The 13774-nt window shown below is 41.6% G+C and overlaps 1 protein-coding gene across 3 annotated transcripts in view; it reads left to right on the top strand.

The window, feature by feature from the left end:
• LOC118928298 (protein POLR1D-like) overlaps nt 1–13225 on the top strand; it is a 40170-nt gene extending 26945 nt beyond the window's left edge. For all 3 annotated transcript variants that reach the window (XM_036917361.2, XM_036917360.2, XM_057490086.1), the window contains one exon: nt 12153–13225. In XM_036917361.2, the coding sequence (XP_036773256.1) occupies nt 12153–12426 (274 nt within the window). In that variant the 3' untranslated portion in view covers nt 12427–13225. The remainder of the gene's footprint in view (nt 1–12152) is intronic.
• The last annotated feature ends 549 nt before the right edge of the window (nt 13226–13774 follow it).

Raw genomic sequence — 13774 nt, 5'->3', positions numbered from 1 at the left:
ATGTGTGATGATACGCATGACATACTGCACCCAGGGTGGCTCACCCAGCCTCAGTGTTCAAAGTTGTTATGGTGGTTCCATTATTTAGGCATGATTGATTGATACTGATTGATTACTCATGTGGTTAATCTTAGTCCCCATGTTGACCAATTCCACCTGACCCCAAGCTCCTCCCACCCTAAGTCACATGCTTGCTTGGTCTTTCTGGCATGGCCAGTCCTCCTCTAAGACTATCAGGTGTGGCCAGCCCTGTCCTAAGATCCACCCTAAACAAAGATATTTCTATCAGGAATGACATTACTTCCCAGAATTGAGATTACCTCCCAGAAGCCAAGGACAAAGGCTAGACCTCTCTGTGGGCAAGGCCAAACTATTATTACACAGGCAAGAAATGTATAGGAGCCAGAAAATCTTGTCATACAAGAAAGCAAAGAAACTCAAAGTCCAGGAACCAACTTGAAGGGCCTCCCGTTAGTCAAAGATGGGAAATTTGGACTTCAAAAAAAAAGAAAGCTATAATGATTGAGGTAACTAAATAAAATAAGTTAAAATCCACAAGGTCATGATAATCACAACAAGAAACTTGATGGTCCTTTGTGGAGAATGCTAGGGAATCAAAACATTATTCATAAAACTGCTTAAAAGAGAAGAATCAAGCATATGTCCTATTCCCTTTAAAAATTATACCTCAAGGTTACCAAATAAGTGATGAAAGAAAGCTTCCTTATAGAATTGTAACTATTAAACATAGACTATAGAATAAGATTATCATTTGAATTCTTAACAACTCAATAATAAGAAAACAAACAATCCAATTAAAAAATGGACAAAATATTTCAACTGAAACTTCAAAAATGACATAGGATTGGCCAATGAGTATGTGAAAAGAAGCTCAAATCATCTGTTATCAGGAAAATGCAAATTAAAACCACTGTTAGTCACCACTACACATGCATTAGAGTGGATAAAATAGAAAAAGACTACCAATACAAAGTAAAGATAAGAAAGTAGAACAACTAGAATGCTCATACACTGTAGATAGAAATGCAAAATCATACAGCACCTTTGAAAAACAGTTGGCATTTTTCAATAAATATATGCTCACTATACAGAATGCTCCTAACCAATTACCAGAGAATTAGAAATTTAAGCCCACACAAAAATTTGTATAATGATGTTCATAGAAGTTTTATTCTTGATAGCCCAAAACTGGAAACAACCCAAATGTTCATCAACGGAAGAATGGATAAACCAATTATGGTTATATCCATACATTCAATACTACTTACTCAGCAATAAAAAAAAACAGGTCTCCTGATACACACAAGGATGGATAGATCTCAACAGCATGTGCTAAGTGAAAAAAGCCAAACACAAAACATTAGGCAGTGTAAGATTCCATTTATATGACATTCTAGAAAAGCCAAAACTTTAGGGACAGGAAACAGGTCATTGGTTGCCAGGAGATAGGGTTGGAAGGAAGGGAGGATTTACTGCAGAACTTTTTTGAGTGGTGGAAGTGTTCTCTATTTTGATTGCAGTGGTAATTACACTCCTTCATACCTTTGTCAAAACTCATAACACTGTTTACTTAAAAGGTTAAATTTTATTTGGTATAAAGTATGCTTCAGTAAACCTGATTTTTTTTTTAAGTCATCATTTTGTAATCCCTAGTGATTGGATCTAGGCAAGATCATCAAGGGCTGCTAGATTGATCAGGTGACAAGATGATGGGGAAATTTCTGAAGAAAGAGTCAGGCTGACAACCCCTGAACTCACCGATCAATCTTCACACCACACAAAGATACAATAGGAAGAGCATACCACCCATTATGAGTCATCCTTGTCAAAAAAATTGAACCCAAATCTGTAAGTCTGCAGTTCGAACTACTAGTTTGCAGAAAATACAGAGGGCAGAACATGTTGAATGAACACTTAGAGAGAAAATCACACAAAATCCAGAATGTGGGGGATTCTATAGGACAAACAACCCAGTTTCTTTAACAAATGAATTTCAAGGAGAAACAGAGGAGTATCCTATGAATTAATAGATTTGGGACACATATTAAAATGGACAACCTATTTGGATCCTTATCCAAATTAACTGTAAAACGTTTATGAAACAATTCACATATTTGATGGTATTAATTAAGGAATTAACAGTGATCTTTTTAGGTGTGATAATGGTATCTCTGTTATTTTTTAAGAGCTATTATCTTTTCAAAATTCATTCTGATGTATTCATAGATGAAATGATATAATAAAATAAAATAATCCAGTGTAAGTCATTCATACACAATATATGTAGTCATCTTAGATTCAGTAAAATACCTATCTCCTCGAAGAGTGATCATAAAAATTTGGTGAGTTAATATGTATGAAAACATTCAGCATGGTTCCTGTTATGGAGCAGTCGCTCAGTAAATGTTAGTTAAATCTGCTTTTATCTTCTTTCCAACCTTGCTCTGCCCTTTACAGAATAAGGTGCCTCTACTAATGTGAATCAGATTAGTTCAAACTTTGTTAGGGGCAGTCTGCTTTGGTTTTTGGTGTAAGGCAGGACTTTGATCAGGTTGACCATAGTCATCGGTCCAATCTGATACCTTATGTGACAGAATCAGCATAGAGCTAAGTCATAAATTTGAGATGACAAGTAAATAAGAAAATACCAGTCAAGGCTCTTGCTTTGTAACGTGTAAGTTACATGTTCAACGGGATTGGACTGTTTCTGGGCAGCTCTCCAGATGGAAGTCATTTATCCAGACACTTAGTGCCATTAATGGGGTTGGTAGAACTTTCTGATGGCAAAAGAACTATTTTATCCCCATCAGCTCTGTTTCCCCTGGGGAGAGTTACCATATGCACAGGCCACCTTGAGGTTGTGGGAGTACTGATGTACCCTTTGGGGATTCTATCAGTTAGGTTGGCAATTCCACAAAGTTACTGCAAACCCAGGTTCCTTCCAGTATTCCACATCTCCCAACCATAGGGTAAGAATCTTTCCTACATGATCTAATAGAGCAGTAGCCATTAAAGCCACCTATCAGTAGAAAGGGAGAGGAGGGGGAAGTTGGATACTTTGAAGGACACTTCCCAAAAGTAGTATACGCCGTATCTCCACGTACTCCATTGGCAGAATTTAGTTTCATGTCCACACCTAGCTACAAAGTCAGGAATTTAATCTTTTTTTTCCCCAGGAAGTCTTGTGCCTGATAAATATCTGGAATTCTTTAGCTGTAGAAGAAAGGAAGAATGGATATTGGGGGACAACTCACAGCCTCTTCCCATAAAGGAGGGAGAAGCATGTTGAGAGGGAAGTAAAAGATGGCAGATTTATGAGGAGGATCATGGGAAACAGGATGTGAAAATTACATTTTCCCATTAGTTTACAGGACAAGATTTTTTCAATTGTTTGATAACAGTGATCCTCAAACTTCCTGGTTTTAGGACCCTTTACACTCTTAAAAATATTGACCCCAAGGAACTTTTTTTTTAATGTGGGATTTATAGTTACTGTATTGGAAATTAAAATTGAGCAATTTTAAAAGATTTATTTATTACTCCATTAAAAAGTAATAATAAACTTTACATGTTAAATTGCATGTTATAATAAATAATATATTTTTTATAAAAATAGCTGTATTTGCAGAAAAAATATTGATGGAATGATCTTGTTTAATAGTATTAATAGCAAACCTCTTTAATGTCTGGCTTATGAAATACACCTGTAATTTCATATCTGCTTCTGCAGTAGGTCTGTTATAATATGTTATTTTATAATATGTAATTGTTATTTTGGTTGAATATGTGAAGAAAATCCAACCTCACACAAATATGTATTTGGAAAATGAAGAAGTATTTTAATAGCCTTTTCAGAAAATGTGGTATTCTTAAATACTACATTAAAACCTTGCAAATAACTTTTATTGGGCAGTAGTTTCCTAACATTCTTTTCAATAATGCAGACTTTTCATATTATATTACAATAAAATCCCTTCGCCTACCTTGCACTTTGACTGGACCTTCTACTCACACACGATTTTGTAACATCATACACTATTGGTCATCTGGAAATACTGACTCACTGAGTTATGAGATCTTCTCTATGTCGACACATTTCATTATATAATATTAAAAACACATTTGTAAATATCACCACTAATCTCATCAGAAAAGTCTTTGGGGAACCTGTCACGTTCACAGTTTTCCAAAAGTCTAATTGTCTTTCACTTGAAAATTCCAGTTTTATCATTAGCAATGAATACTGTGGTATTTTCCTTCAAGTGACAGACCTTCTCCCATCTGAATAACCAGCGAGTTCACCTTGCAGCCCGGTCGCACGGGCACTGTGCAGCACCTTCCTTGAGGCACCTTCTGGCTTGACACACCCTGACACATACAGGCTCTGGAAGGAGTTCTGGTCTGAGGACAGCCATGATTTGCCTCTGCTCCTGGTGCCGGGACAAAGAACATCTTCCCCATTGTGCTCATCCTGGGAGAATACCTTGTTTCCATCTGGTTAAGTGTGTGTGTGAGTGTGAGTGTAAACAAAAAAACCTTTAGCCCCTAATCCAGTGGTCCTCAAACTTACTGAACATTTGAAATCATCTGCGGAGCTTCCAAAAAGGCTAATGTTTGTGTTCTACCACCAAAGGTACTTAGTTTGGGGTGTGCCCCAAGCTCTGGGGTTCTTAAAAAAAGATACTCAGGTGATTCTAAATTTGAAAACCACAATACTGGTCACTGTTGACCTCTGCAGAACTCAGAGCGTTCCCACACCTCTCCCAGGGCAGGTAGCCAGGTGTCCAGCCATGGGAGTCCCAAGACCCATCTCTGTCCATCCAGGAAAGCTGACCTCCTCACACAGATGTTAAAGAGCAGACAATCTGCAGCTCTCTAGTAGGCCATGGTCTACTTTTCTAAGCATTTAGAAAACCTTTGTATTTGCTTTAAAATTTTAAATAAAGCTTGAGTGAGTGACATTATTTTTTCCTCTTGGATATTCCATGAAAAAATCTGAGTGAGATAGTTGAGCCATTGCCAGAAAGAGATTGCTGAGCTAAAGAAAATGTAAGTGGGATGTCATTTTTTATTTTACAAAGAAAGAGACCATTTGGTGCTATATACTTTCTTGACTATGTTCCAGCAAAAGAATCTCTTTAGAAGCTGTTCTCGACAGATGCCTCCGGGAAACTGAAATACTGGCCCATATGACTTTCTTTTAGTCAACATAAAGGAATTTACGAGCACAAATTTCAGAAATTTGCCCAATTCATTGTCTACAAAACTATTTTCATTCTGGTCACATTCACTGCAGCTTCTCTGTAGCCCAATATAATTTTTGTGCCTATCGCCGGTGGAACTTCAGCCTTTGACTTGGGAAGGTTTATATTCTGGTACAAAAAGTTCCAAAGATTGAATTTGACAGAAAATTCAGTTTCCTTAGAAAGATTAAAAGATTCTTTAGTTCCCTTAACCCAGTTGTTTTAAAGGGAATGACATTTTTGAGTTGTTCTCTGTTTTGGCTTGGGGGCCAGTCTGGCGATAAGGGGAAAAATCACCTACAGTGTTCTTCCATTTTAATATAACCAGCTTTTGATTATTGGAAAGCAAATAATTTCTCCAGTCTTTATCCAGGCATGTGTTTTTATTCATCTGAATATTTACTGAGCACCAGTCGGTGTGGTAAGGGGCCAGGCACAAGCAGCAGTAAAACTTGCTCTCCTAGCCTTAGAGTTGTTCACGCACCAGACGATCCAGGCAGGCTGGCAGCAGAGCCCAGTGCAGAGCCAGTGGGGAGTGGGGGCAGGGCTCGCGCCCCAGAGTGACTCACGTTTGAGGCGCTTGGCAGTACTTCAGGGCCACGGAGCTCCAGAGCCTTTACTTAGAGAACGTGGGGCCTCAGGGGCTTTCCCTAACTAATTGCTGATGGCGCCAGAACCTGGCTCTCTCTTCTCTAGCTTAAAGCTCCTCGCAGGGTACTACCGCTCTTCTGTGGATCGTTGTCTGATAGATACAGAAACACACACCGTGGGTGCTTCCTTCCCCTGCTTCTCTCTTTCCTTTCGTATCCAGTTAGGAGAGTGAGTGAGAGCTCTGAATGTGTCACCATGGGATCAGAGGGCTGCGGCCCTGATCTGTGCTGCGACGGGGGCGGGAGGCCCAGGCTGGCAGCCTTGACCTCTAACCTGGGCACCGCTCTTCCCGTATCTGCTTGTGAGCTTCATCTTCCCAGACCTTGGGTTCCTCTCGGGAGTCTCCTGAAGAGCAGAAATACACAGAGAGCCTGGTGTTTATCCGCTACAGGACCTAGCATAATGCCTTACGTATGAAAGATTCTTAGACTTTTAAAAATAAGTATTACAGATATGAATGTACATACATGTCAACTATTTTCATTACTTGGAAGGCATAGTGTTGGAGACAGGTCACTGAAAACCCACTGTGGCCTCAGAACTGTTACATGCAGAGTGATTAAGGATTAACTGTTTGGTAGTAGGGATTCTAACACTAAAAAGAATTTCTCAGGTGCCTCCTGCGGAGACCTTTGCTGGCCTAGATGTGAACTATAGCACCCTGATGGTGATGGTAGTTGTGGCAGCATTCAACAGCAGAATGCGTTGTAACCAACCTCAGCATCAAGATTAAAAATATTATCCTTGTTTCATGGAGTGTTGGGAGAGTAGGTGTGCTGCTTTCTACAGGTGTTTTAGATTTACATCTGTAATAGTGCAAAGAAATGTGCAGAATGGAAAATAAAATGCTGGTTGCTGGTGCGGGGGTGGGTTTGCCCATAGGAATTAGAGTACGTTGCATGGAAACTTGCTTCCCAAGGCCTCTATTTCCCTAACCATAAAAATAAGAATCATAATTTCCCAATGCCTGTTGTACTTTACAAATCTCAAGGTCACATGGTTTGGGGAGTTCTCTGTCTTAGGCTCTGTCGGTGTCAGTGACTCTCCTGGGCTCGTGAGTGGTGAGTCGTTCTTAGCCAACTTGACACTGAGTACAGACCTGCTTCTTGCTGCCTGTCCTGGACGCAGCAGCCTAGCTGCAGCCCTGGCTTCTCCCCCTAACTGCCCTGGCGGTCAGCCACCTGGTTATTACTGCCGCAGGCCTTCCTCTTTCCTGCCCCTTCTGCCCCATAAGGGATTGTGCTGGGAAGGTGGCCTCTGGAGGCAGACCCCCGGTTCCAGTCCCAGCTCCATGTCCTACTGGCTTGAGGTCTTGGATAAGTCGCTTTTCCTCTTCTTTTGTCCCTCTGTAAAATGGTTGACAAAATGAAGTGAGGTAGCACTGGTGATGGAATGGCCCCAGGCAATTGCTCCATGAATGTTAGTTACGTCAATGCTGTCTATTTTTACTGGCAAGCGATCATGTGTCACTATTTGATGGGTCATATTCATGAAACTATTTTAGAAACTGAAAGTGGTGGGTCTAAATCTATAGAATACCAGATACTACTATTTCTGTCCTTCAGCAGTAGAAATAAAAAGTACTAAAATCAGAAAGAAAATAAAAGCCATTACATTTATCTTCCCTTTTCTATTCTCTACGTTTGTTGTACAGTTTACTATTTTTCATAAATTGAGTATGATAACTGTAAGGAGAAAGTGCCTGATTTTTGCAAATTATGTTATGCAGTGTGCCTACTCAAAAAAAAAGAAAAAGGTTAAAAAGGGAAAAAAAGATGGAAAGCTTACAATCGTAGCCTCCATCAATTTTAGTCTCTCTAGTGGCAGATTCTCTAGAAATCTCTGTCCCTCATGGCATGCAAAACCTGTCATCATAGCTTCTGGGCTGACAGCTTGCAAAGTGAAGGGAATCGTTTCACTGTTAAAGTTTAACTTACGTAGAATGCTGGCCCTTAAGTCTAACAGTAGTGTTGGAGGTACTTTCCAAAGCAGTTTTAAGCAGTCTCTAATTATATTTAGAGCTTTATATCCATTTATGTTGTTAGCACCTTAAATCTGGCTCTTCTCACATGAGCTACTACAACTTTCTGAAACCAAAAATAAGAATAAACAGGCAGGGTGAGAAAGTTGATGTGTGGGTCAGAGCTGCAGACAGGAAAGCAGCAGCCTGTCCTGGGGCCTTCTTCGGGCCCCACACCTGGCACAGCCCGTGACAGGGCAGACGCGTCAGGCAGCCGTGGCCGGCGCTCCCACGGGGGCCTCCAGCTTTTCCCTCACTGAGGATGTGGAAAAAGCTTTAGAGTGGTTGGGTATCTAACGCTAGCTTATCATGTCATCTCAAATGCAGGAAAAAATGATGTCAAGAAAGAGCTGAGAAGCAGGACAACAGAGAGATCAATGAAGTGGAGTAATTTCCTAATGTGAAGGATAAGAGGAGTCAATTTCTAAAAGATTAACATACAGAGCATGAGCAGTGAATTTTCAGACTGAAAGGGACTTTAGAGATCACCGACTTCCACCTTTAGTGTGATATTGTGGAGCATCGATAAACTGAGCATGCAGAACCTTAGGAAATGCAAGTTAAAGTCAGAGGTAGTACCCAGTGGCCCTCTTAGCCTGATGCCAGTGGAGGATCGAGATGCTCTGTAAAGTGAAACTTCCAGCTATGGAAGTCAAACCATTTTAAGTACCAGAACTTTTCAATTTTAACCATTTTTACAAAAAGTTCTATAAAATATCTCTAACTTTTTCTTGATAGCTTTTTTCCTTTTTAAAATCTTTTCCTTTTATTCAATGAGGAACATCAGATATTCTATACTATTCTTGATTAACTTATTATCCTAGGTTATTTGCAACTTGCGAATGTTATCTTGAGTTGTCATCATGGAAAAATTCCTGGTGTATTAACTTATTTGAGTGCTATATGTATTTTACATGAAGAGAGAATGAGTAATAACAATATTGGCCCACAGTCCTTTGTTTAAAACCCTTGAATCCAGACAAATTTCTAAATTTAAATATTTTCATATTTTGAAAAGGTCCTTTAGTACATACAGTGTACACTACAAGTACCCCCAGTGGTACTTGCTCGACACATCATCCCTCTTCAGCAAAATGTATGAATGCTTATTCTAAATGGGGTAAAGACTAGATATAAATAGCCCAGTGTCAGGTTAGGTCAGGTTTCTGCCAAACAAGTATTGGTGTCATAAAAGGAACTTGGTTTTCAGAGGTTTTAAAATTGTGGAGTTGTGGGTAAGAAATTACAGACCCATAAGTAACATGTATTGAAATTTGCTATATGCCAGGATCTGTGCTAAGTGCACAGGTCTCATTGAATCCTCACATTGTATAGATTCTTCTATTTCTTCCACCTACAAAAGGGGAAAACCATTGTATAGAGGAGTGAAGTAGGTTACCCATGGTCGGACAACCAATCAGTAGAGCTAAGTAAGTAGAGCAGGGATATGAACCAGAGCAAATGTTTTTACTAAGTGCGTGTTATATTTTGGGTACTGTTTAACAGGTAAGAGGCAACGGGGAGATTATATAATAGATCCAAGGCTCAGTCTGATAAGGCATGTGATTCTAGAGCATGTGTGCCTAGCCAGTACCATGTTGTATGAGTTTGTAGCAATAAAACAACTGGCTATGAGATTGAGCAAGTCATTTATTACATTAAAGGCCAGAGAAATTCTCTGCCAGTTTACTTCTCTCCATGTTTACTTCGTCAAACATCAGCATTGATTTTATGCTCCTTATACTTTGATATATTCAATGCAGATTTTATAATTTCTTTATACAGAATCATTTATTACATGTACCTCCACATCTGCTACAACTACTCCTCAATCTCATTGTCCTGGTCATTTCTAAAATGTGTCCTGGTGTGTTTGGGAGAAGTCACTTTCAAAGACCCCCACCTTCTCCCTCAAGTAAACCAAATTCTTTCTAAGCTATCCTTGACTTTTTACCTTGAATAGAATCTTAGGCACAACCAATATTAAAAATCACATCTTTGATGTTAAAAAGGGATGGAAAGGCCAGGTTTCTCATGGACATTACTCTAGAAAACCATCTCATCTCTGAATAGCTCATTGGCCACTATGTTGAGTCAGTGGTTACACCGGCAGCTGGAAGCTTGGAAGCAGCTCCTCTGGAATGGGCCTCACCCTTGAGCGTGAACTTGGCATGTCTCCGGCAGAAAAAGAGCTTGGTTCATCCTGGGTGAGCATTGGGGCAAAAGATGATCTTACATGGAAGATAGCAAAATATAGTGGAAATCACCAGGAGTCACCAAAGGATTTGTTTTGATATCCTGGGTTAATGTCCCGTCTACCAATAATCACCTTTCCTATTCATTTAATCCAGAGAAGAACTGACCAATTTTATCAGCACTGAGATGGCCCATGCCAATGAAAACACCCCAGAATTCTTTGTAGCTGGCTATACCTAGCCTCCCACATCCAAGAGATAAATGTGGTCCACTGACTCATAAAAACAGCTTGGCTCCTACAGTAAGCGCTGGGCCACAGGGGCCAAAGAGGGGCAGGATAGCTTGTTCGTGTTGAAGGATAGTTTTTTTCAGCAGACCAGCAGTACTGTGCTATTTTGTAACACCAGTGTGCCACACTCTTCTGAATCTTTGCTGAATTTTCAACTGTGGTGGTTCAAGTTTCTTCACCAAAAGCAGTATCTGAGTTCACTGATAGCCTAATAAAGCCACCCAGGTAAGAGCACAGCTGCTCTCTTGTCACATGCCTGCCACATCACACAGAGCAGGCTCACTCATGTAGGTCCGGAGGTGCAAATGGCTTTGCCTGGGGAAGACTGAGGTAGCATGATGCTGGTGTACTTCTGGAAGCTGCAGGAAGCTAAACAGAGCTGTATCCCCCAGGACTCGCAGAACTGCTTTTTCTTTGTTCCTCTTCCCATTCACTGTGGCTTCGAAACTCCAGTGCTGAAAACAAAGCAAAAACTCCGGTGCCATCACCACCTCTAAACATTCCCACTTCTTCTCCTACACCTTGGTGTCCTTTATGTCATTTCTTCTCCATGTTCTCGTTTGTTCCCCCATCACTTTTCCTGGCCTGAGCACTAACCACACATGGGATGTCGAGTGCACGCATCACTTTTGATTCTTCTCATTTATTTTCTCTGTCCGTGAAGGCTGAAGAGCTGTGTATTTGCAACGGGACATTTTCTTCTATTTGTTTTCTCCTTTTACTTCCAGATTCAGTGCTATCCTGGTGGCCTGAGGTGGTCTCACCTCCATGTAAGTGACACTAGGCTGATGACTGCCTGTATTTCACTTATTTGGTGCTAGACTATGGTCTCTACAGTGGAGTGCTCCTCGGTTGACTTTGAAGTATTGTGTGGGATTCTCTTTGAATCAAAGTTTGATCTAAAGATGGAGATTATAGAATCCTACATTCATTTTTGTTTAACACCAGCCTCCCTTAATAACATGAATTTGGAGGTCAGCATCCTTCTAAATAGCCCATCAGATGGCCAAGAAAAATATGCCTGTTTTCATCTGTGTGGGCTTTCCTTTCCAAGTGAAAGATTTACTGTATCTGAAAAAAATTTTTAAAAACTACTGTAGTATATAAATATGTCTAAGCATGTAAAATAACAATTTAATTAGTTACATCCTCCGTGTAAAGTGCTCCCCAGCAGAACATAGGCTGGAGCCCTGAAATAGAAAGTGTAAGAGTTTCTTAAAAGGTAAAATATGATTATTGAATTTTTATGGATTCTTTAGACAATTTTTATTTCTAGAGTAGAGCATTTAGCTCCAGTATTCAAGGTATATAGCAAGACATACTTGTTTTGTTCCTTGGAGAGGGACTTAATTTTACTCTTTGGTAATTAAAAGCAAGTCATGATAGATTTAACTCAAAATGCAGATTATGGTCAGATCGGGCATTTATTACCCAAGGAGACAGTACTGACTGCCCAGGCCGTCGGCGTGGTGGCCTGCGCCTCTGTACGTAACGCGGTAGAACGTGAGCCCTGCTAAGGAAGAAGGGTCGGAACCCTCAGCCCGGCTCGGGAATTCCCAGTGCCCCGATTTGTCCCCCTTGTACTCGGAGTTTACACTAGGTGGCACGCAAGGAAAGCTGAACAGATCCGGAAACTTGGTTTCCGCGGAAACCGCGCTCTTGGCCCCGAGCGGCCGCGAGCTCGGCTTTGCAGCGCGCGTGCTGACCTGCGGTTCTCCCTCTTCGCCCCCAGGATGAAGTGCCCTCTGGCCGGTACAAACAAGAGGTTTCTACTTAACACGATCAAGAACACACTGCCCGCCCACAAAGAGCAGGACCATGAACCGAAGGAGGGCAGCGAGGAGCCCGCGCAGAGCCAGAAGCCGCGGGAGGAGGGCCGCAAGCAGCGCCGAGCGCCGGCGGCCCAGCGCGGCTCCCAGGCCCGGGCGCGGCGCGCGGCCAGCCCCTCGCCGCCCGGGAAGCGGGCCCGCCCGGAGCAGGGCGGCCGGCGGGCGGACCGGCGGTGAGGCGAGCGGGCCTGGGCCGCTGTCCCGGCGGCCGGACCCTTCTGGCTGGGGCCGGGCCGGAGCCCACGGGGCTGTTGCGGACCGGCCTGGAGCCGGCAGGGCGACCCCAGGAGCGGCTGCACGGGGGCCTCTGTGGTTGGGACGGGAGCTTGGTTCCGAGGGACTGGTTCTGAGGCTGTTTCAGCCGGTTCAAGCTACGTCAGCAGTGTAGTATACAGATGTCTTGTTTTTATTATATCCTGTTGGACAGTTGGTTTCAATATCTGAAGCTCAAAAGTGTTCAGGGATTGTTACAAGCGGTTCCAGGCGATTGTGGTCGTTCTCAGACTTCTCAAAAAAAAAGTACTTGTGAATCCTATACTTTACCTTTTTGAGTAATCAAAGGCATCCGGCCAGTAACTGTATTTGTGAAAAGTTTCAGCCCTCCAAGAGCTAGGAATTTACCAAGACACTCATTGATAGTTCTGATTTGTGTTCCTCTAAGTGAAAAATATAGGAAATTCTCAAAATTGCCTTTGAATTTAGTGTTCTATATCAATAATCAGAGGTTGAAAAATTGGCTTTGTTTGCTTTCTTGTGCGTTCTCAAACTCACTTCTGAGATAGAACAATTTTTCTATATTTAATTTTGGAGGACTAGAACATGTAAATTTTAAGTGGTGCTTTTAAAAAAAGCCTCAAAAGTTAAAATTAACAAAATTATTTTAGTGCTCTGTCTTGTTTGGCTAAAGACCTATGAGACCACTCTTGGTATAGTTGTTTCAGAAATCTTAATTTTAAATAAAAGTGTGTTTACAATGCCTTTTTGGTTTTTTTAAATCAATATCTGTGCGACTCTGTTTTAACATACAATTACAAACGTTTCACACCTGTGTTCTTCCTTTCATAAGCTGGAAATTCACCAGGAACCCTCTTCCCCAGTCCACAAAAGGAAGAAGAATCTGCCTGTCTGTGTCGCCTCCCCAATTTTCCGAAGCGTCTGAGCTTATGCCTGGCTGCTCCCAGATAATCACTCACCACAGCCCTGCTCCCTGCTTCCCAAGAAAAGCCCTTGCTAAATACATGCTAGAAAGGAGCACTTCGGAAAACTTAGCTTGGGGGTGTTTATGGAGAGGGGAGAACAGACGGTGTACTGCTCCCCCACTGAGCAGCGGTGCCGCACCCTCAGCCTGCTCTGAGCTAAGAGCTCAACCGGGACAATCTGAAGCCTTCCCACCTGAGCCACCCCTTCTTACACCTGAAGCCCCAGGGCCTCATCCTACGACTTCATAACAACATACTTCCCTTTCAAACACACAAATGGAGTAATTTGGTTCATAGAACTTTATCCAAATCTGGCTATGCATTAG

The sequence above is a fragment of the Manis pentadactyla genome, chromosome 2, assembly GCF_030020395.1.
Source record: "Manis pentadactyla isolate mManPen7 chromosome 2, mManPen7.hap1, whole genome shotgun sequence".
Lineage (NCBI taxonomy): Eukaryota > Metazoa > Chordata > Mammalia > Pholidota > Manidae > Manis > Manis pentadactyla.
The sequence above is the reverse complement of the archived record's forward strand: the minus strand, read 5'-3'. Positions and strand labels throughout refer to the sequence as shown.